The sequence below is a fragment of the Excalfactoria chinensis genome, chromosome 1, assembly GCF_039878825.1.
Source record: "Excalfactoria chinensis isolate bCotChi1 chromosome 1, bCotChi1.hap2, whole genome shotgun sequence".
Classification (NCBI taxonomy): Eukaryota; Metazoa; Chordata; class Aves; order Galliformes; family Phasianidae; genus Excalfactoria; species Excalfactoria chinensis.
In genome coordinates, this window is record NC_092825.1 from 93,705,045 (window position 1) to 93,727,983 (window position 22,939).

The 22,939-nt window shown below is 42.8% G+C and overlaps 1 protein-coding gene across 2 annotated transcripts in view; it reads left to right on the forward strand.

Moving 5' to 3' along the window:
* Window positions 1-13,979: 13,979 nt before the first annotated feature.
* The window catches only part of USP25 (ubiquitin specific peptidase 25), a 90,601-nt gene continuing 81,641 nt past the window's right edge, over window positions 13,980-22,939 (forward strand). For both annotated transcript variants that reach the window (XM_072333221.1, XM_072333229.1), the window contains exon 1: window positions 13,980-14,153. In XM_072333221.1, the coding sequence (XP_072189322.1) occupies window positions 14,109-14,153 (45 nt within the window). In that variant the 5' untranslated portion in view covers window positions 13,980-14,108. The remainder of the gene's footprint in view (window positions 14,154-22,939) is intronic.

Below are 22,939 nucleotides of genomic sequence, written 5' to 3' on the forward strand. Positions count from 1 at the left end.
AAAATGATCACCTCAAGGTAGAATACAAGTCTCAAGTCCTTTTAAAATATAGTAGATGTATATAAATGGGTGATCATTTTAGAGCTCCTTGCTTCGACTTATCTTATGAATTAAATTTATCAGTCAGCTGCGAAATTTGCTGCATCAGGATTTTCACAATGATCCCCCCTCAAAGAGATGGCATTTAATGTGCTAAAGTGAAGGCTGATATCAAAAGGGTTTGAAGCTGAATTTAAAGTGCTAATCAGAGGTATGTCTGCAACCAACAACTGCTCTTAGAGTACGTTTGGCTTGGCTCCTGGTAATGCTGCAGAATGATTTATAGTGAGAGCTTTACAAAACTTCTCTCGTATGGAAAAGACTTTGAGAGAGGAGGCAAGGCTTCTTCACTTAATTCTTTCCAGTGGTTCAGTACTATGCAGAGGCCTTCTAAAATGCCATGGATTTTTACATTTACTCAAGCACAGTTGGGTTGTCATTTTTTTTTCTTGGCATCTTTCATTCAGCTATAAACAGGTACCAACGCAATATTAACAAGTATATTTTTGAAGAAATGAAGTCTTGAACTAAGGCCTTAAAGAATGACTGCCAGCATTTTCTTTCTCCTCTTTGGAGCACACACGAGGCTGATTAGGAACTCTAAACGGAGAAAGATATATACCAAATGCAGTAGGTATTTAATATAACTTGTTTAGATAGTCTTCTTGTTAAAGTAGCATTGTTTCTGTCCAAATTGAAATGCTTTGAAAAATGCACAGTTGATCTGTTTGAAGAATAAAGCATTAAATAAGCTAGTAAAGTATTAAATAAACAACATGCACACAAAACCCACCAACCACCGCACAACAAATTTTATTTCATGCATCCACAACGGAATGTTTGAGGCATTTAAAAATTAATAAAATGTGAGTTGCTGTACTTAATACAAAGAAAACTGAACTCTGAATGAAAACTTCTGCAATTGCAGCAAAATAGAATTTAAATTGAAATTGGAAAAAATTGACAACTTGAGATTGCTTTTGAAATAGAGAATCCAATTCCAGGACAGGCCCATTTAATTATGATTTCCTATGACTAAATTATTTTGATTATTTTAAAGAGAGAGAGAGAAAAGTCAACTCACAAATGCAAGAGAATTAGAATCAGACAGATGGTCCCAAGCCACCTGCTTTCTTTGTTGGCTTTGGCTGAACCATGTGTGGAAACTCTGTCCCACATGTTGCTCAGAAAAATTCTTTAATACTGAAGCTAGTTGTGTCCTTCCATAAAAGTAGATGGGAGATATCTCCTCAAGCTGTTGTATTAATCAACTTAGACTAATTATTCTTTTACAGAGCACAAAATTCTCCATTACCTGAAGTATAGGTTGCTCTTCTCTTGCTGACATCTGAGAACTTTTTAGTTCCAGTTGACCTCTGTATGTTTTAAATGCGGTATTACCTTTGGAACAAAGAAATCATGTCAGACGAGCTGTTAGGATGTCTCATGAATCACCATCACATGTTTTGCCATAGGTCTCACTGAAAGCTGGACAGTGATAGAAAGTTGGGAAGTTTTACTATTTGAAAGAACACCTACATAAGTGAAGGAAGTGTTGGTGGAGGCACATGTCATTAATTTGAAGGAAGCCAAGCCCACTCATTAGCTCTTTCTTCTGTGTGGGAAACTACCACATAAAGAAGAATAGTTATGCGCTGCAAGTAGTTGCTAAGTAATGAGCATTGACTGCGCTGTTCTTTGAATATAATAACTGTCTAGTGGCTGGCTTTTTTTTTTTTCACCAGGGTTTTTGATCTGTTTCCTGTAGAAGCAGATTCCTTGTGCCACGGTCATGCATTTCCCATCACTTTGTAGGCTGAAGAAGAAATCCAGTCTGCCAAATTAATTAGCTAGAATTCCCCTACATAAGTGACTTTGTAGGAGTGTGTAAACCTTCGAGGACTGTTTGTCACAAAATGAACATGTCTCTGCTAGTTCAGAATCCCCTTCAAGCTATGTCTGAAATATTTTTCTGTTCAAATGAATTACTTCTTCTCGTGGGTGTAATGAAGAATCTTGTCCTACATCTTCATTTGTATATAGTAGGTTCATGACAGAGCAACTTAGTCATACAAAAGAATGTAGATATCACCTCCCTTCTATACCGTGTAAACCTGCTGTGAGCACTGGAGCTGTGCAGCTAACAGACTAGTAGAACCAGGTCTGTGAGGTCTACCAAAACAACCAGGTTGCGAAGTCTGCATAGTCAAGTTAAAAATCTCATCTATCTGTTTGTATGGATACTTAATCATGGACATACAATTTCACATTCAAGTTAACCTTAATTACACTTCTCAGCTCTTCCATCTAAATGAACAATACTTTGATGAATGTTGTTGTTGCTTTTTTATATATAATTATCCTCCCATTATATAGCAACTGAACATTCCTATTCTACCTATTGGCTTTTATGCATAGGAGAGGTACACTGAAAACTACATAGATACATATTTTAATTAACATTGGATATAAGAAGGACAGCAGGACAATTCTTTACAGCTTTACGGTAAGATTTGTCTTTGCATGAAAAAAAACTCAGCTGGTCAACATCTTTTACTTCAACTTCAGTTTTATGTTTATATCTATGAAAATGAATAACAGCTGCCTCCTGCATTTTACAAGTTGGTATGTGCAAAACAAAAAGGAGCTTTGGTGAAACTGAGTTTTAAGAGTACTCTGAAAATGGGAAGAAATGATGCAAAGAGCAAAAGGAAATGGAAGATAAAACATAAGATAAAACAAGGACAAAATATTTAAAGGGAGGGAGAAATACTAACAAAATACAAATCTGGACACAGAAGTATTGGTGAATCCTGAAAATGATGTACAGTAGATTATATTATAATTTTCTGTCTGTTATCTCTCTCACCCCATTAATCTCTTGTGTATATATCATAAATGATTTGTGCTCTTTACGCTTTTCTTCCTTCTTAATGTGCATTTCATCTCAATGAAGAAACTTACTGTGCTTCCCTTGCAGCCCACCAGGATGATGTATCTATGCTTCATCTTCACATAGCATTGCTGTCAGTCCAGCTGCACTAATGTGGGTGGCTCTTTGGAAGTGTGTGCGCTAGCTAGTGTGCTTATTGGCACTGTGCTGTGCTGAGGTTGTGGTGCTGCCTGCAGTTCCAGCACCTCTCTGCGCTGTGTAAACACGTACACTGTTTTTAATCATCTCAGCTGGTGGCTATGATGCACAACCTCAAAACTCAGGGGTCTTTTGCTCTCAGCTGTCTGCAGTAGCTGTGGAAAGGCATCATCAGAGTTCTACACTGAGTTTAGGAGAAGTCCAGAGATGTTGCAAACTTGGTACGCTGAATTCAGTGAATCAGAATTATCCTGAATTCTTCTGGTTGGACATGGAGCTATCACAGGTTTATTTCATCTGTAGAGCAAATATGCTGTTATACATAAAGCTCCTGTTTATTCCTGGACCAAAGCAGCTCACCCACTCTTTCCATCCAGGAACACGGACAGAGACAGTCTGGCAAAGCGAGCTGTAATTGTTTGAGACACAGCCCCTCCAGCTGTCTGTTCTGTCCCTTTTCTATCAGCTTCCCCTCCCACAGCTGGCTTGGCAGGATGGAACACCTGCACATGTCTCAGCACAAAGTCTGCTGCCTTTGCACAAGCAGTCTTTCATCAGCACTTTAAAGAAAACTGCTGGACTTTGCATCTGAGGTGTGCACACAGCCCCAGCCCGCTGCTTTTCTGTGGGGATGCTTTTTCCTGGCAAACAAATGGTGGCAAATTGTGAAGGGCTTACAAGTTTAAGAAAGGAATAGTGCCTTAAATCATCACCCATTTCTGTCACGGGTGTATTTCTGTAGCCTGAATCTCCAAAGATCTTTACACTTTTTTAAAACTTTTTTTTTTTCTCATGGTGTTGAAGAAATCGATATCTAGCCCCATTTAAATAGCTATAACAGAAGGCTGTTACAAACATTCTCAAATGAAGAACTATGTGGTAGACGGACACCAAAGAATGCAAATAAATATTTTGCAAAACTGTCTGTAATTATGCAAAGTGATTTTTATGCAAGGAGTGGCACCACTTAAATGGCATCATAGCATATGCACACATTCAGAAAATATCACTTTTTCGAACAGGCTATTGCCACTGTCCTGGAGTAGCTGGAAAGTTGTCTTCAATTACAAGTTTATCTGCTGTAAGACTTTAATGCTGGGAGAGGGCCATTTTTCTGTAGTAACCACATTCTTGTTATTTGTTGAAACAGTCAAGTAGAATTGCAAGAAAAAGTAGAATTTCTGACTGTATGAATGGTGTAGACAGCAACATGACAGCAGTTCTGCTGCAACTCTCCTCATGAAAAGATAAGAGTTAGGTGAAGTTAGGTGGGCCGGATGTTACCTAAGCTGCTCTATAGATGGAGTTTGTTAATTTCTTGCTTTAAATGTAGACCCAGGCAGTAAGTTTTGTACTAGCAACAGTTCTGGTATTTATGTTTTCTCCCAGCTCACCTCTTTTCTGTTTCCTGATGAATAGAACTGGTCTGGTGGCACTGGGCAGTAGCAATTTGCTGCAGACACAGAAGGAATGAGGCTGCTCCAGCCATGGCAGCAAGTATCTGCTGTCTGCTGGTCTGTCATGACATCTTCTTCACACAGACTCTCTGGGGAACTAGGCTAAAATTACAGCACTGTATTTGAGAGTGCGACTGGCTTTTTAGAAGGAGGGAGTCAGCTCTATAGATTGCAAACACAAAGTTCCCTCTACTATCAGTGTGATGAGCCCAATTCTAACTGCCTGCATTTTTAAAGTTCCAGAAAGCCCATGAGAGTAGTATCTGTTGTGATGAGGCTGCTGCAGGAATAGCTGTGTCAGAACCAGGTGTTGCAACTTCCTAAGAAGTAATAATAGATGAGTTGATAAAGTCTACTTCCTTAACTTGTCTTTTCCTGCTTTGTCATAAGGATGTCTGTCTGGCAGGGCTAGAAAGGGGAAGACACATTTTGAAAGATTTGCAATTGTAAGCAGCTGGAGTACTAATTTTCTTCAGAGTCAAATCATTACCCTTGCAGCCTGCATTGCGCAGTGGAGCAGACTCAATGACAAGCTGTGGGTCCAGGCTTCACTAGAGAGCAGGAGAGTAATGATTTGGAAAGGTAAGATTCTCAGCTGATTCCTAGTAATTCTCATGGTTACCTGTGAAAGTCTTAGGGACGTGCCTATCAGTACGGCCACATCATCCATTAATTTATGTGTAGGTCTTCCCAAAAAGAATGAGTGGCTTTAAGAAAAAAGTTCGAATAGATGAAAAAAGTGGCACTGATTCTGATAAAAGAGATGCCTTCACCTAACGCCTTTCCAGATGAATCTTCAAATCTATGAGTGCTTGCACTGAAATCAGCTTTATAGTTCATACAAACTGGTCTTCAAATATCCAAAGTTTTCCTTCCAGCATATTCCTCTAATGAAGACCCAACCATTTGTCATTACTTAAATCAGTAGGTACACCATTTGAACTTCCTAGTAGTTTATGCTGAGACATTTCAGTTGGGTATTACGCCAACTCAGTGTCTTTTCTGTGGAAACCAGAATACCCTAGAATAGAAAAAAAGGCTTACGTTCTCTTTTACCACGTAAAACAAGCAAAATAACAATGTGGACAGCACATCCCCATACCATATAAGATATGTTTACCTGAACTCATCACCTTATTGCATATGAAGATTTGGTGGGAATGGGAATTTTGCATCTCTTGTTCTGTTTGTCTTGCTCTGTCATTGCATGCATGGAACTCATGTTCTTAGTCAGCACCACAACTTCTCCATCACCACATGAAAGTGTCCATTTTGGAAGGCTCACAGAGCAGGAGAAGAGCTGTGATGTCACGGTTAAGGCCATCCAGCCTGGGGCACACAGAGTGCCTGTGCACTGTACTCTACTGCAGGGATTTTTCCCACATTCCCTCCCTGACACTGTGTAAGTCCTACAGTTTGCATAATGCCACCCCTTTATACTGCTATTTAGCCTTGACATCCCTCAGCCTTGGCGAATAAAAATAAACAGAACCCTCAGAACTGATTGCTCTACCTCTGTTTTCTAGATGCAACACTATGATAAATGTATGAGACTCTACCTACCTGTAATGCTGACCTGCTACAGTTAGAAAGTTTTTACATTTTCCCCTGCCTTTATGCTTAAATAATTAACCCATATCCTGTTCATGTGATGGATGACTTCACTGTCTTCGTTTTGACTATTCTTATGTTAGTTACATACGTGTTGGGTTTTTGTTTTTGTTTTTGTTTTGCCTTTGGAGGTTTGTTGGTTTTGTGTTTGTTTTTTTTCTTTGCTTTGTTGATTCTCTGGAATATAATATTGAGCATGCACATGTATAGCGTGCTTGAGCAGTGCTACACAGTCCTGGGTGCTGTAACATCTTTCCCTCACCCCCTCTCTACAAACTCTGAGATTCATGCCACTAAGGCTAGCCCACAGAATGGTTTTCCTTGGAAACGTGTAACAAATGTGCAATAGTATAACAAGTTGAATATGTTTTTAGCGGGTTTTGTATTAAATATTATTCCAAATGCTGCGCAAAGGATTGTCAATGAAAACCTCCTCTGAGAAGCAAGTGCCACTGGAGATCATATGTCATGCAGTATGACTAACACAATTTATGACCCCATCTCATCTCATCAGGCTCCAGTTTTTCAAATGTGTCACCCTTTCAGTCTTATGTTTCACCCCAGCTGTTCGTGTTTTAACATTTAAAGCCTTTGCGTCTGCTGTCTGATGCAGTAGTATCAGTGAAGGTCACTAAGCTGAGTGTACTATTAGATGGGTTTCATTACTGTTACCAGACGTGATGAGGAAGAGACCTAGAACAGTCCACTGTTCACAGGAGAAGGTTAAAGTGTTTCACATATTAAATGATTGATTTTAGTTGGTCTGTTCACTTCAAGTGGGTCTAAAAATCTCATTAGGATATATAACATTCTCTGGGCAGCCTAGTCTGGTGGTTGGCAACCCTGCACACAGCAGGGGGGTTGGAACTAGGTGATCACTATGGTCTTTTTCAACCCTGGCCATTCTATGATTCTGTGATATAAAGTGACAGATTTTGTGGTGCCAGCTTACTCACAGTGACCAATATTGTCCTTCATGTGAATACAAAGAGAAAATAATTGAATATTTGTTTAATGGCTTTCATCTTGTCATACAGCTACATGTGGAGTGCCCAACGGCATCGGCAGCAGTTCTGCCTCTAAAGAGGCTTTGAAAGGGCAGTTTTATATTGATTAAGAACTTTATATTTTTTTCCTTTTGGTAGGCAACCTTTCCAGTATAGATTATGAAAACCTTCACTAATTAATCAGCAAACTGGACACTGTACCCAGATAAAACAAGTCAGATCACAGAATCACAGAACTGTAGGTGTTGGAAGGGACCTCTGGAGATCATCTTTGTCCAACCCACTGCTAAAGCATTTCCCTACAGTATTTTGCACAGGAAAGTGTCCAGGCAGGTTTCAAATAGCTCCAGAGGAGACTCCACAAGCTCTATGGGCAGGGTGTTCCAGTGCCGTCACCTTCAAAGCAATGAAGTTTTTTCCTTATGTTCAGATGGAACTTTCAGTGTTCCAGTTTGTGCTCATTGTCCCTTGTTCTGTCACTGGGCACCACTGTTAATAGAGCCTGGCCCAATCCACACGCCCACCTGCACTTCAGATATTTATAAATGTTGACGAGACACACATACAACAGAGATGTGAAAACGATCTGTAACTGTCAGCACCAGCCTGTAAAAGTGAACTGAACCAAGCTTGTTGGTTAAAACCATGAGAAGAAAAGGAAACAGATATTTTGTCATTTTTTCAGATGCCCACTGCCTTACAAAGCTGATGCTGGGGTAGTCGGTAAACAGATTTGATACCACGTGCCACTGAAATAACATAAAGAATATATTATTTCCTGCCAAAACAAAACAAACTGAAAAAAATGTAATGACTGCATCTAGACTGATGAGAAGTTCTGAGAAGTTCTGTGCGACGCTGGCTGAGAACTATTAATCCCACCTACATTTTAATGATAAGATCTTCAAGTGCTGGTGAAGATCTGTTTCTCTGATGTTGTGCTTCCATCCTGTTAAGGCAAAGTGCAGTTTTCCTATATGGGAAGACATGTTCCCCGGTTCACCTTTCCCGTGGATGCTAGTAGGTGCACTTACAGCATGCTGGCAGGAATGAATCAACATGACACATAGCAGCTTTGGGTGCTTACTTGAAAGATACAGGCCGTGAAGGAACTGGTAGTGATGTTTGTTTTTCTTTTTTTAATTTCATAGTGTTTCAAGTCTTCTTCCAAGAGGTAGAAAGATGTGGGTGTTGTGTCCTCCTACATCACCAATGGTTTGGAGCCCTGTTTGCAGAAGAGCGGCCAGAAACGGGGGCTGTAGACTGTGCAGCAGTCAGGAAGTGGTGTGGTTGGAGGTGGTTATGAATCATTAAGTATGGGTTGTGAAACATGAATTTGGACATAGAACAGCTTCCCACCTGTCCAAAAGCAGACTCACAGTCTGTTGTAGGGTAGGATATTAGGCTTCTGCTTCTTTCAGCATTTTAGCAAGTCAGAGTTTGTATGCTGTAGATCCCACCTCGCAGTATCTAAATACCTTCAGTATCCAAGAGGGCACGGAGCTTAGGCAACTACCTGAAGAGTTTTGGTTACCCTAAGAACAGAATACCTGAACAAAGGTTTTCATCTATGCACATCAATAAAATAATATGCTTCCATGCTCTGGATCCTTTCATCTCTCTACCCTTAAGTAGCAGTTTATGGATGGTAAGACAAACTGTCATGAAAAAAATGGCAGGAGTAAAAAATGTAAATTTTATGCTGGTCCCACCAGCCTTGCCTTCTGGTTTTGGCTGTCAGTTAAAGGATCCTGATGGAGAGCAACTTTGTCTGTCCACATAGACCATCAAACATAAAGTCATTGGCTAATGAAGCAATTATCTTTCATTATTTAATTAAGGAACAGTGCATGTATGTACATGACTGTGTGCAGGGGAAACTTGTCCAGGAGGTACAAGTGGGTGTCATTACATTCAATAAGTATTTGCCTGAATATAAAGCAAGGAAATAACTGAGAAGGTGAAAATGTGATGTTTTATTTGGTTGAAAGTTCTGCTATCTCAAACCAACCAACCACCAAACAAACCACCACCACCAACAAAAAGACAAACCAAAGAAACAAAGTACAAATAAATAATAACAAATGATAATTTTCTGCATAACTGGTTTAATTATTTTATAATCCAATACAATTTGTTTAGACCCTGAATATTTGAATGTCACACTCTCACGATGCTAAAAAATAAAAGAGCTGATATGTTTTCAGCCTAAACACTGGAAAAAATCATTAGCTGAAGTTTCAGAAAGGTTGGTTGTTTTTTTTTAACAATTATTATTATTTTAATACTATTTACATATTATTTATTCATTATTTATTGCTATTGAATTTAGGATTCAATTGAGATAATAATCTGCTGTGAAATGTCTTCCAGTAAAGTTACCTTTCCAACGAAAGAAGCATTTTAGGGAAAGGTTCTGAAACTTGCTATTGCTTGATAAATAATGGGTAATGCGTAGTGGAACGACTAGTTTTCAGCGCTGAGCTCTAAATTACCTTTATCCACATTGGAAAAAACCTTATTGCTTCTCAGGAAGGCTGTGTGGAATATGTCATCAGTGCACAGGAGTGGTCAAGAAAGTAAATCAAATGTGAAGCTGGCTAAGATAAGGCAATCAAAGCAGGTTTTAAGGCTCTCTGAGAATCCAGAGGTGGGTTCTGTGGAATTCAGCTGCACTTGTCTTTTTTTGTTTGCTTATTTTAAATATAATATTTGACTTTTGGAGGCATATGAATAGACAGCTGCTGTCTAGAACCAACTGGAAGGTGAGGGACCTTCACATTTAAAATACATACATCATGGAGTACGACGCTCTGTTTTGTACAGTAACAAAGCTTACATTCATATCATTTTATTTTTACTGTTTGTTTTTAAAGGGCTTTTGTGTATTGATTGCCCTTTTCCCTGAGTTACAGCTTTACTTATCTTTTGGTTTGATTCCCACCAGGAGTAACCAACAGGAGATTTTGCAGGCACTGAAGCAACATCTGAACACTCACCAGTGATACAGAGAGTAATTGTTAACATTTTGGTTTAAAAGGTGTTGTGCTTAAAAAGCTTCTGGAGCGGTGTTGCTTTTGTTTCATGTGTCAGAACAATTTACTGCAAAGATAAAAGATATAAGCGGAAACGTTCCAAAATGGGCTTCTTAAATGCACATCTAAAGAAGCTTTTCTGTAGGATTAATGCTGTGTGTTCATAGCATTTAATGTTTCATAGCATTGCTTTCTCATGGCTGATATAACAGGTCACACATTTGGGAAAAGAAAACCAAGAAGTTGTACTTCCACAGGAAGTAATCAGTGTAGCTACAGTATAATTAAAGTCCTAAATAAATGATGAGCTTAAAGACAGAAACAAACCTATTGAAAAACAAAACAACAACAACAACAAAAAAAAAACACAATAGGGGAAATAATGAGCTATTTCTGGTTGTACACGATCTTTTTATATGACAAAATGTGCAAAAGTGGTTTGTGGTTGGCTGAGGTCTTCTTTTCTTTTCATACAAATGGGAAGACCATGAGAACCATGAACAGGAACACAGCCTGCGTGCAGTGGGCAGTCTGCAGACAGGCGCAGTCACTGCCTGGTTTAAGAAGTGGGTGAAGCAAAGCTCAACGTGTGCTATTGCTGAGCCTGTGTCACCCTCTCTTTTGGGCTGGCACAGCTGTTCAGCTGCCAGCCAGTGAACCATTTTGGGGAAGTGATCTAGCAGAAAAACAAGCGGTGTGGGGTGGTAGAGCTGCAGCTGTCCTTCAGGTGGATCTGCTCTCTAGGGGGCTGGTGGCCAGGGTGAGCACACAGGACATCCTTCCTGAAGGCACTGAGCAGCTGGAGGTGAGGGCTGCACCCAGACGCTGCAATGTGGTGGCAAACGATACCCTACCCTGCCTCACCATTAAAAGGTGAGGAGAAACTAAGGCCAAATTTCCAGGACGGTAATATTTAGCCTGTAAAATCTATTTGAGATATTAAAAGTACAGTAAGGTACGTTACCCAACTTGTAGCCAACTCGACAAGGAACAAGGAAGGGATAAAAAAAAAAAAAGGAAATAAATTTCAGCTTTTGAGGCTCATAAGCAAACATAATCACACAGCCTTCATTTTCCTGTGGACCAAAAAGCTCCCTTTATGATCACTTTTCTGTGCACTGTCACCTATATGACTAGCAGTAAAACGCTCCCAACTCTGGATATGAGACAGCTAAATGATTGCTGCAGACTAGCAGGAGGAGAGCAGAATGTTAAGGCCATGGGTTCCTTGTTAAGGTGGCATGTCTCAGAAACAGTACTTCTCGGGTACTGCTGTGCAGAAGGTTAGATGAAATTATGTGATTTAAGAAAGCAACCTCCTGTATGGTTGTTTTCATGCAGTACCTGCAGGAGTGACAGCTCGAGGATCTAGTTACTGTGCTGAATTCTCTGTCGCATACACAAAATGAATGTGGGTTCCAGCCAACTGGATCTGGAAGCAGAAAAGGAATGAAGGATCCCTAGAAATCAAGCAGCCTTCTTGTTCAGTTTCTTCTGAAACAACCGTTCCTTACATATACTAAGGAACACTATCAGTGAGTCAACAGCTCTTTCTAAACGTGGCCTGACAAAATACAGATTCTAGCGCCAAATGTACCTCACATAGAACTTATGCCACAAAAGGAACACGAAACTCAGCTCCACCAGTATGGTGGCCCAGATGTGTTTCAGTTGTAGATCAGTGTCTCAGGGGTGTGTTCATCAGGCTTCTTTCTTTATTTATTTATTGCATTTTACTCTTTCTTTTTGGGAACGGGTGAGGGGAAGGAAGGAGAAAAGGCAAGGAATTTAATGGAAGATGATACCTTGTCATCCTATCTCGATTTGAGGTAAATTGAGTAAAAATTGCAAATTCTTTTCAACACCTTTTTGGATCCATTCTGTCTACCTGGGAAACAGACTTGAACAAATTATTGCAAAAGAATTTCTAGTACTGTTTTTAGTGAGACACCGAAGCAAATACTTCCAAAGAGTATAAGCGATTAACGCTTTTAATTGAAGTTATCGGATTATGAATAGTGCAGCATACATAAAAACCCACCACCAACAAAACATGCAGTGTAGAAGAAGCTGTATAATAATATAGTAAATCTATATTTTGGAAGGGATCAGGAACTGGTCCAGCACTCCAGCCTAGCACTGCAACAGGAAACTCTTCTCAAAACAAACCGAAGTCCTGCTGTTCACAGTCTTACACAAAGACACTGCTCTAAGAAGAGAGAATTTCTGCTTACTCCCAGGAAAGCAATTTTTAAGCTGTTTTTGATCTCATTATATCATCTTCGTTGTTTCTCGCCTTTTGCGCAATAAACTCTTAGGGAGCATTGATTTTAAAAACTGCTTTGTATTTTGCAGCATAAAAAGCAGAAACGTTAAAACTGATACAATCTATGAGCACCAAACCTTAGAAAAGGAACTATCGATCAAATTGCAACACCTCCTGCTCAGAAACTGCAGTGAATTAAGGCAGTATTTAAAGGCTGTCATGAGCTGTGCAAAAACTGGCACTTTTCTTAAGGACTAAGAGCTTGCACAGATGTCATTGCCTGATAACCTCATCTTATGTGGGGAAAGGAATTGAATTACTGAGTCATAAATGCTCTGTGTGGCAGACAAGCAGCACACAACTCATTTCAATGTACTGGGCTTGCAGCTGCAGAGCTTTTGGAACATAGGTGAGTCTTTCTCCCAAGCTTTTCCTACAGATCAGACTTCACCAATGAAGAAACTCAAGTGGGACACATTCACCATCTCCTGGACTGTGCCAGGCTCACAGGCCTGTCCATGCAGTGCCAGGGGCTGGCAGGGGGAAGCAGCTGTGGCTGTAACCAGCTGGGCCTGCAGACTGCTGAGTGAGGAGGGTAGTGGATACAGATACCCAACCCCCCCCATCCCCTGCACTTCCTATGACTTACTTTCTTCCGGCTGCAAGGATGCTCCAAACCCAGCTTCTTGTCATTTTCTTGACTCCACAAACTGGTATTAAATAAATTATTTATGTCTTTATTTTTCCATAATGCCGTTCATCTGAAGTGCCATAATTTGCAGATCTCAACACACACACACACATACATCGTTCTAAGCAGCTCCCATTTGTTCCCATTTACCCCTCACGCTGACTACGGCCACCTCGCAGCCATCCCGGTCAAACGTTATGGGGGAGGCGAGGTGCATCCTCAGGTCCCGTGTCAGGACACCTCCCGCACACAAGTCGCTGGCCGGGTAGCCGCAGGGAGCAGGTGAGTGCCGCTGCCGCCAGGCCCTGCACGGAGCCCGTTCTCCCGCGGGCATTCGACGGGCTGCAGCAGCTCCCGCCTCCCTGAATGCCGGGCCGGGGAAAGAGCAAACCTCGGGCGGAGACACCGCCGAGCCCGGCCGGGCAACTGAGCCGCTCCCCGTCTCGGGCCGGGCCGTCCCGCGGGGCCGTGCGCGGGCTCCGCCACCAAGATGGAGGCAGGCGCTGCCAGCAGTGCTTCCCGCTAGGCAGCCGCGGGGCAGCCAGCCCGAGCAGGGGCAGCGGCGAGGCAGGCGCGCAGGGCGGCGCTGCCGCTGGGAACCGCGGCGGAAGAGCTGAGGGCGGGGCCGGCGGCGTAGGCCGCGCTCCGGGCACGCTGGGCGGTGGCGGCCGCGCTGGGAGTGACGGCGGGGCCTGTGCCGATCGGCGCTGCCCCATGGCGGCCGCCCGCCTCGGCGGCCCGCCCGCCTGGCGGTAACTCGGGCTCCCCCTCCCGCCCCTCCTCCTCCTCCGCCTCCGTCGCCGCCGCCTCCTCCTCCTCCTCCCTCTCCGCTCGCCCAGCCCGGGCCCGGCCCAGCCGCCACCGTCTCCCGCCCGCCGAGCCCGGGGCGCAGCCGGGAGCCGCGCGGGGCCATGACGGTGGAGCAGAACGTGTTGCAGCCCGGCGGCGCCGCCAAGGTGAGAGCGTTGTCCGGCCCCGAGCGCGCCGCGAGCCCCTGCCCCCGGCCGAGCCCGGGCCTAAGCGGGGCTGTTCCGCTCCCCTGCAGGGCCACGGCCGCCCGCGCCGCCGCCTTCCCCACCCGGGGAAGCGTGGTCCTGCCGGCAGCCAGGCCTGCGCCCGGCCCGCGGACGCCCCGGGTACGGTCCCCCGCGCCGTGGGTCTGTCCGCAGCGCCGGCTGCGGGGCGAGCCCTGAGCCGACCGACCGCTGCCCCGGGGTGGGTGTGCGGGCCTGTTGCGTTCCTGGCTGCGGGCGGAGGGGGAAAAGCGCGGTGCCGAGGTTGCGGGAGGGCCTGCCCGCCGCTCCGTGCGGTTGGAGGATGCTCGTGTGCGCGGCATGCCGAGGCCGAGCAGTGTGTGCGAAAGGTGACAGCTATTTTGGGGCTGTGACACATACATAGCCGTGACGCTCTCTTACTGAAGTAGAAAAGCGGTGTGTTTAGGAGCTGTGTTAATGCACGTTATGAAATAGGGCTGAGCGAGTGGCAGTGCTACACATCTTTTAATGTGGATCGGGAGTTGCTGAAAAAGCTCTGCAGAAATGGATACCCTCTGTAGTTCTTTGCTTGCAGCAAATGGGACTGGCAGGGGGAAGAGGATCCCGGAATCTAACCACGGGGCACTCTATTCCCCCCTGAAGGTAACTGTTGCTTGCTCATGTGCCAGCCCTGCTTACAGGACAGACCTGCCTCCTCTCCCCTGTAGTATATATATATTTTTTTTTTCTATGGCATGTCCTGGTTTTGTGGGATCATGGAGGTAGATTTGCATTGGCATAGTCAGGATGGAAGTTTAATGGCAATGGTTACACTTCATAAGCAGTGTTGAAGATGTAATTGGTCCAGGTGGTGCAACTTGCATTCACAAAGCTCTCCTGGAGGGCGAGGCAGGTATCTCTTGGCTGCTGTCAGCTGGGAGCATATATTTTGGCAGCTTCTGTAGGAAGAAGAGGGCTGAATGGACGTTTTTGTCCCTTCCTTCCTTTGTTGATGTGGATTTCAGTTGAGGAGAGCTAGCAGACTGCATGCCAGGCTTCTGCTGATTGGGCTTCTGTTGCGCTTTCTGTATTTAAATACTTCTTCATTGGTGGTATTTATCTGACGTCTTTCCTGAGAAGTTGGTCTTCCACAAAATGTATTGTTGATGCTTTACTTAAATATCTCTTAATTACTGTATTGGACGTTCTGTTACATAATCTTTGCTGCACCTTTCTAGGACTCAATAGTCTATCAGCTGCACTACAGGGAAAATGTTATGGAGGAACTATTGCTTACAGGTCGGGAGTTCAGGAGGATTACAGTTTCAGGGATTTCTTTACTGTGAGGGTGACAGAGCACTGGAACAGGCTGCCCAGAGAGGTGGTGGAGTTTCCCTGTCTGGAGATATTCAGAACCCTCCTGGACATTTCCCTGTGCAACCTACTCTAGGGAACTGCTTTAGCACTGGCTTGGACAAAGGTGGTCTCCAGAGGTCCCTTCCAATCCACCTTTACAGTTGTGTGTAATAAGCTTAAAAAGTGGCTGGGGGTTGAATCGTACGGGTCATTGGGTGCCATATACAGCGAATTAAAGTCAGGAAGAATTCTAAAGCTGGCACTTCTCTATGAATGTAAATTACTACAGTATCTACAGAAGCTGTCTAAAATTACCAACTTTTTTCATAGTACAGCTTTTATTATTTCTGTTGAACCATGTGATTATTTTACTGGGATTCCTTATTACCTACTTCATCCTTAGTTGCATTCTGGGGGAGGTGGAAACAAACTTGAGAATATTTTGCCGAAAAATCGTGTTTGACTCCAAAGCGTATCATTATTTAGTGAGGCAAACAAGCAGCTAACTGGGTGACAGACTTTAATATTGTACAGCTTATTCTCACTTAAAAAGAAAATGTATGGAAGTACAGTGGCTTGAGGCATGGTTGGAGGGATTACCACTAGCTCATCATCTTCCCTCAGAAGAAGAAGGTCCCATGCTCCGTAAATAAAGAGAGTTTGTTCTGCAGACCTCAAAGTTTGTTGTGATTGTTTTCTGTTAGTGTGAGGAGACCACATCTAAACAGAATTATATTGGATTTCCAAGAGATGGCTGAGTCACCAGCATACCTTATTCACAACTCTGGTTCCCAACATTGTTCATCAGATGTTTTCCTACTGTCATACAGGAAGTGTGTGTCAAACTTCAGCGGTACTGGGAGATGCACGCTTTTATTAATAAATTCCCCAAGTACAAACAGCCCATTTCCCACTGTCTTTAGTTTGTTGTACACTCAAAGAATTTGGATCAGTTCAAAGGAAATTCTTTCATGTTGAGTGATCATCTTGACTCCTCATTGAAAGTGGTAGTTTATCTTCGGGAGCAAATAATCAGTCTTTTTACTCTTGTCACTCTCAGATCCCGTGTGATCCTGCAGTGTGGTGGGGTGTTTGTAGGCTGTCTGTTTTTACCACATGAAGCCCAGAGAATTTGAACGTGGCTGCAGAGTCTCTTGTGCTGTGGAGGCCCTTCTCTGATCCCTGTTCCTGGGGCAGTGGATACAAGAGCAGGGGTGGGGCTAAAGGTAATTTTCTAGTGATTGGGGGGAAAAAATGATGTGGAGAAGTCAGACATGCTTCAGCAGTGTGTCAGCCTAACCGTAATTACTGTGATGGTCATCTTGTGACAACAGATCGGAGAAACTGGATTTCAGAGGGCGATAGCTGGCGTCTCAGCTATGTGTATCATCAAGTTCTACTGCTTTTGGGGAAGGGCTGAGTGTTAGTGTGTACATGGATTTAAAGCATACTTCATCAATCCTTTTAGTTTCCCCTGAAACAAAAGGATATTTGTTTCCACTCCCCTGTTATTTCAGACCTGTGATTCAGCACTATATTGGTAGTCACATCACAGGAGTAGTGGAATAAAGTTAGATATCAGCTTTTCATTTAATTTATTTATTTATTTATTTTATTTTGGAGAAGCACGTGTCCTTGAGGATATTTAGCACTAGAAACAATGCATGTGAGGTCTAATACAATTCACTCCTTCTATTTTGCTCTTTTTCAGGGTGTGAGAAACCTCTGTTAGTGTATGTATTTCTGTTGTGCTTGACCTATCTATTTGATGTCCTTATTGGAAGTGTGTAGTGCTATAGTAGTAAATGCTTTTCTTTGCTGAAAGCAATAGTTGCTAACTTCTTAATGTTGTGCAGTTGTTCGTACAGAAGGTGATACAGTCATGTGTCTCCAGCAACAGTAACAGTGATGTTTCGTTGGTTCTGAATAGCAGGAGCTGATCTCAGAGAATATCCCCTCGGCATTTGGTACATGCAGAAAGTATTTGTGAATTGTACTGTTTTTCACCTTGATAGCTGGTGACCTTCCCAGCAACCATACAGCCTTCATAATCTCAGTGTTACAATCAGCAGAGCTCCGGGCTGCCTGACCTGCCATTTGCCCCGTGGACCCACGTTTCCTCATGTGACCAGAGCTTCTCTTGCAGGTGTTCTCCTTCATCTGATAAGTGTTCCCTGGGCCATGTAATGGGGCCAAATGACGTATCTCCCCATGTGCAGACTGCCTCTGTGTGGGCTATGTGGCACACCAGCTAATCACGATGGGCTTGGATATGGGGAGTTAGACCTGCTTTGGCTGATACTGAAAGTTTTATGACCTCTTTTGGCCAGAGAAAGGAGAATAACCAGACTGGTGTACTACCCGCGTTGTCACCAGCTACTCAGTAGTTTGCATTAATTATTTGTAGTATGCAGTTGAGTCACCAATGTAGATATACACATCTTGTTAGGTAATTTAGAAGATGTTTATTAAAAACCTTCATACCGTATGCAGAGCTATACCGTCTGTCCAGACTCAGGTCTGTTTTCTGAAAGCTAGAGCTAGGCACAAAGACCAGTGACGGAGTATTTTTAGATAGTCTCCTCAGGCTGGCATGTTGAATGCTTCCCATGTTATGAATGTTCTGGTGAGTTTTTCTGGCATTTTATGAGCTGTTAGAGTTATCACTGATTTGGTAGCTATGCAGTTTGTTTGGTTTTTATTCCTGTTTGTTGTTGTTGCTGTTGTATTAGCATTAGATGTTATGAATCTGCACCTTTTTGAAACCTTTAGCGGTAGCTTAAAACCTACTGCATTCTGGAAAATCTTTCACATATATTCAATGATAATTTTGGTGGCGGTAGCAGGAGCTTACAACTATAATACTGTCATTATCATCTGGCTGGATGAAGAGGTCATAAAGCAAATTACTCATATCTTATAATAGCAAAATATTTCACATTTCTAAAAGTGCTTTGTAGAGGTAAGTGGGAGGATAATAGAACTGTTACTTTTTTTGCTCTCTTACATCTTGAAAAGATCTGTGAAAGGAGGAAGTAGCATCTCTAATCCTGTGAAATTGTCAGTGTTTGTGGGCCTCTCTGACTGAAGACAGAATGTAATGAGCAGGTCAGACTTGAGTTCTGATCACAAGCAAGGAAGGGAGTATCATTTTTTAAAACTTCTGTTCTTGTCTAAATCTTCTTTTGTTTCTGGCTGAAGATTGTACCTAAGCTTTGCAAGTCCATCTATTTGATTAATTGATGGGAATCTCACCCCATAACTTCAGTTATTTAGAGTGTCAGAATCATACAATGGCCTGGGTTAAAAAGGACCACAATGATCATCCACTTTCAACCCTCCTGCTATGTGCAGGGTTGCCAGCCACCAGACCAGGCTGCCCAGAGCCATATCCAGCCTGGCCTTGAATGCCTGCAGGGCTGGGGCATCAACAACATCCTTGAGCAACCTGTGCCAGTGCATCACCACCCTCTGTGTGAAAAAGTTCCTCCTAATCTCTAACCTAAACCTCCCCTGTCTCAGTTTAAAACTGTTCCCCCTTGTCCTATCGCTATCCACTCTCGTAAACAGTCATTCCCCCTCCTGTTTATATACTCCCTGTGGGTTGGGACTAGTTCAGCCTCATGATCCTGGGATCTGGTTCTGGTGTGGAACCTCCCCGACACCCTGACCCAGCTCAGGGCTGCCTTCTTAGGACAGATCCAAGTCTTGGTTGAACTAACAGCGGTGCCTGGGATGAGCATGGTCAGCCCATTAGTGTCAGTGTTGGAATTTTCTAGGTGCCCCCTATGTGCTTGTGGGTTCCTCTGTTTTGCTGTTCTTTGCTTTCTGTGGTGAGGAGCTGATTTGCAGCTCCCAGAGCCTGGCAAAAAAGCCAGGAGTCGCACGTGACATTCCTGGTGTTCCTTTGCAGAAAAAGTAAACCAGAATCTTAAGGGCAACGTATTCACTTGCATGTTTTCACATAGGAAGATATTCCTTTAAAAGGTAGCTTATTTTTGAAATACGTTTTTTTCTTGTTGACATCTTGTGGTTCAATTACTACGGCTCAGAGATCTCAAAATTCAGAGTGGTGGGACAGTGTGTCTTGTCTGTGTTGCTGGGATGTGGGCTGACACAGAGAAGCCTGTCTTTCTTTCTTGCTGCGTTGGGAAGACCTTCCTGACGGCAGCTTTGCTTTTCTGAGAAACGAAAGTATTCTGAACGGTTTCACTTTCTTATTCTCCTGCTCAGTGTGATTGTGCAGTGTGGCAAAGTTTCCATCAAGTCAGAACGAAGTCAGTGTTTTTTTCATTCCTTTCCTTTCAGGTTTTTTGTTTGTTTGTTTTTCTTTTCTTTAAATGGATGTGCTAAACTTCCCTGTCAGAACCCAGTGTCTGAACTGCCGGTGTAATATTCTGGAGTCAGCATCTCCCCAGGGGGCTGCTCTCTGTCCCTGGGGTGAGCAGGGCAGCAGCATGCTGCAGTAACAGGCTGGAGCACCAGGAAAGGCTGCTGTCACAACAGATGGCTTTATGAATTTGGGATAGACTTCGGTTTTCTTCCTGCTAGGAAGTAAAGGCTTTTTCCATTAGGTGGTGGTTGCACTTTGTCAGCTACCCACCCAGGAGTGGAAGCTGTTTGATTGGAGCGCGTGTTAATTTCACTGAACATGATTAAATTAATGCAGCTTGCTCACAACTTCTGCCTGAGAACTGTGTGCACAGTAGGTAGATAGGGCGGTAGCTGAGACTGTCCTTGCGACACACGCAAACTTCTGGTTAATAAGGCAAGGGTAATTAATAGTGGAAAGCCGGTAACCTGAATTACAGTACTTAGCTGTGTGTAAACAAAGAGCACAGTTGGAACTTGTCTGATATACTCTATCTTTTCTATTAGGGAAAAAAAAAAAAAGGGATTATTTAAAAATACAAGAAGGTACAGTGACAAACTAACTTGAAGCCGAGACTGAACTACAACAGCTTATTGCTGAGTGGAATAGTGGGAGCATGCCTTGCAAAATGGGGCAAACTCAGGCTTTGTGACAAACAGAAGGAAATATTTTTACTGGTGACTAGTTGACAAATGACATTTCTTAATGTTTTGTTTTTTTCTTTGGTGAATATTTGCAACTCTTAACTTGGCAACAAGGTGTTCTGAACAGTACAAATCTTATGCGGGGAGTGGCTGAGGGAGCTGGGATTTTCAGTCTGAAGAAAGATGAGGCTCAGGAGAGACCTTATCGCTCTTCACAGCTACCTGAAAGGAGGTTAGGAGGTTATGGCAAGGTGGAAGTTGGCCTTTTATCTCACTAGTGATAGGATGAGAGGGGGTGGCCTTCAGTTGCGCCACTCTAAGAGTGGTCAGTAGCTGGAATGGGCTGCTGGGGAAGTGGTGGAGTCAGGCCCTGAAGGTGTTTGAGGAACATTTAGATGTTGCGTTGAGGGACATGGTTTAGCAAGGAAATATTGGTAGGTAGGTGGTTGAACTGGTGAATCTTGGAAGTCTTTTCCAACCTTGGTGATTCCAAGATCTCTCAGATTTTTAATGTCTTTAGCATAACATTAATAAAGGTAACAAATGTTGTCAAAAGCTGCATTCTGCTAATGCACCTTAAGGTTAAGGTTGTAGAAAGCAGCATTTGTTTGGGTCATGGTTGAGTGTAACCTCCACCTAAAATGTTGCATTTTTACAGCATTCAGATTTCCATGTTCTCATGGTACCGTGGGCCTTAGTTCAGAACATGTAGTAGATGGACAAAGGTCATGGCTGGCCATCAACAAACAAGTTTTATGCAGCTTTTTAAGAGTAATCGTGTCTGTCTTGCCTTTCTGCTCTCGCTATCCCAGTTTTTAGAAGTGAATAAAAGGAATATAGCTCCGTTTGCATGCATTGGGGGTGACTGAGGTACTCACACTGCCTTCTGGTGAGAGCTGTGGGGCTGTATCTTCCCATAGATGACAACGTGGTTATTGTCATGGTAAATGTGGTGTGATGTCTGCGGCTTTAGGCTTCAAAGTTCTAACACATTTTAAGTCAATAGTTAAATTTCTATGAAGTGCTATGAAGGTAGAATTTGATCCTAACAGTGTGAAAGGCAGGTTGGTGCAAAATGTCATTGCGGTAATTTCAGTTGTCTAGCAGTCCTAGTGAGTTCCTGTCTCTGTGATGGTGGGTTTGATTTCAGTGTATTTAGGAACATCACTAATTTCGAGCTTTGTAACCATTTAAATCAATGTAGGCTTGGAATCTTGCAGTTCAAGAAAGCTTTATTTAATTTTTTTTTTATCAATGAGTTTTCATAGCTGTTACTTCTTTGAGACTATCAGTCTCAAATCAGTCACATTAGTGCTGCTCTGAAAGCAGTTCCTCCGATTTTATTATGTTGGCCCACGATGTCAGAGGCAGATATTGGTAGTGTGGCAGTAGAGGTTGAACCTTCCCACCAATATTCTGTTACATTTTGTTGCTGTGTGACAGATGGCAGCAGAGGAGCAGCCTGACAGAATGGTGTCTGATATGGAATTATGTATGAAACAAAGGCGTGTCATTGAATTCCTCCATGCAGAAAAAATGGCACCTACTGACACTCATCAATGCTTGCTGAATGTTGATGGAAAGCAACCCGTGGATGTGAGCACAGTGAGGCGGCAGTTGATGGCGTGTTTCAGCAGTGGCGGCAGTAATGTGAAAGTCAGGCTGCGTTCTGGACAGCTATACACAGTGGTCACACACCACAAAATGAAGAGCATCTCAGTCAGCTCTGTGTTGAAAAATGTTCTTATGTGGCTGAGATTTTGCACTGTCAGATAGTGTTACTGTGCTCTTTGTATCCCATGTTGTAGTTCCCATGAAAATAAGCATTACTTTCAGAGTAACATACATGACTAGTTGAAATTCAGGAGAATGCTGAAAGCCATCAGCACGAATGTTTTCTTGAAACCAGGTGTTGTCTTATGATGGGACTGTTGCGAGAGGTTGCAACACTGAGTTTTTACAGTTGTAACAGTGTTCTTATAGTAAAGATGTTAGAAAAATGGAATCCAGTGAGTGTGTGATACGGAATAATTTGAAGGCTGAGGTGCATGTAGGTTAGATCTGGAAACAACACCTGACATCAACTTGTATATATAAAATATTTTTTCTTAATGTAGCAGAAATAGCCATATGCAATATATATATATATATTAATTCTGAAGAGCACAGCTTTAACTTGATGCTGTTGTTTATTGCAGATTTCTAAATAGTTTTAGATGGTAGATTCTTGATGAAAAATGTATACAGTGCACGTTTGAAGCTGTTTCTTATGAAGAAAATCAGTTTTCTCTACTTCAGTTTTCAAGTAATTGTAGATGGTACTTGTAAACCTTCTTAGGTTTAAAGACCTGAAACCTTCTTAGTCATGTTGTAAAAGCATATTGTATGGGAAATTG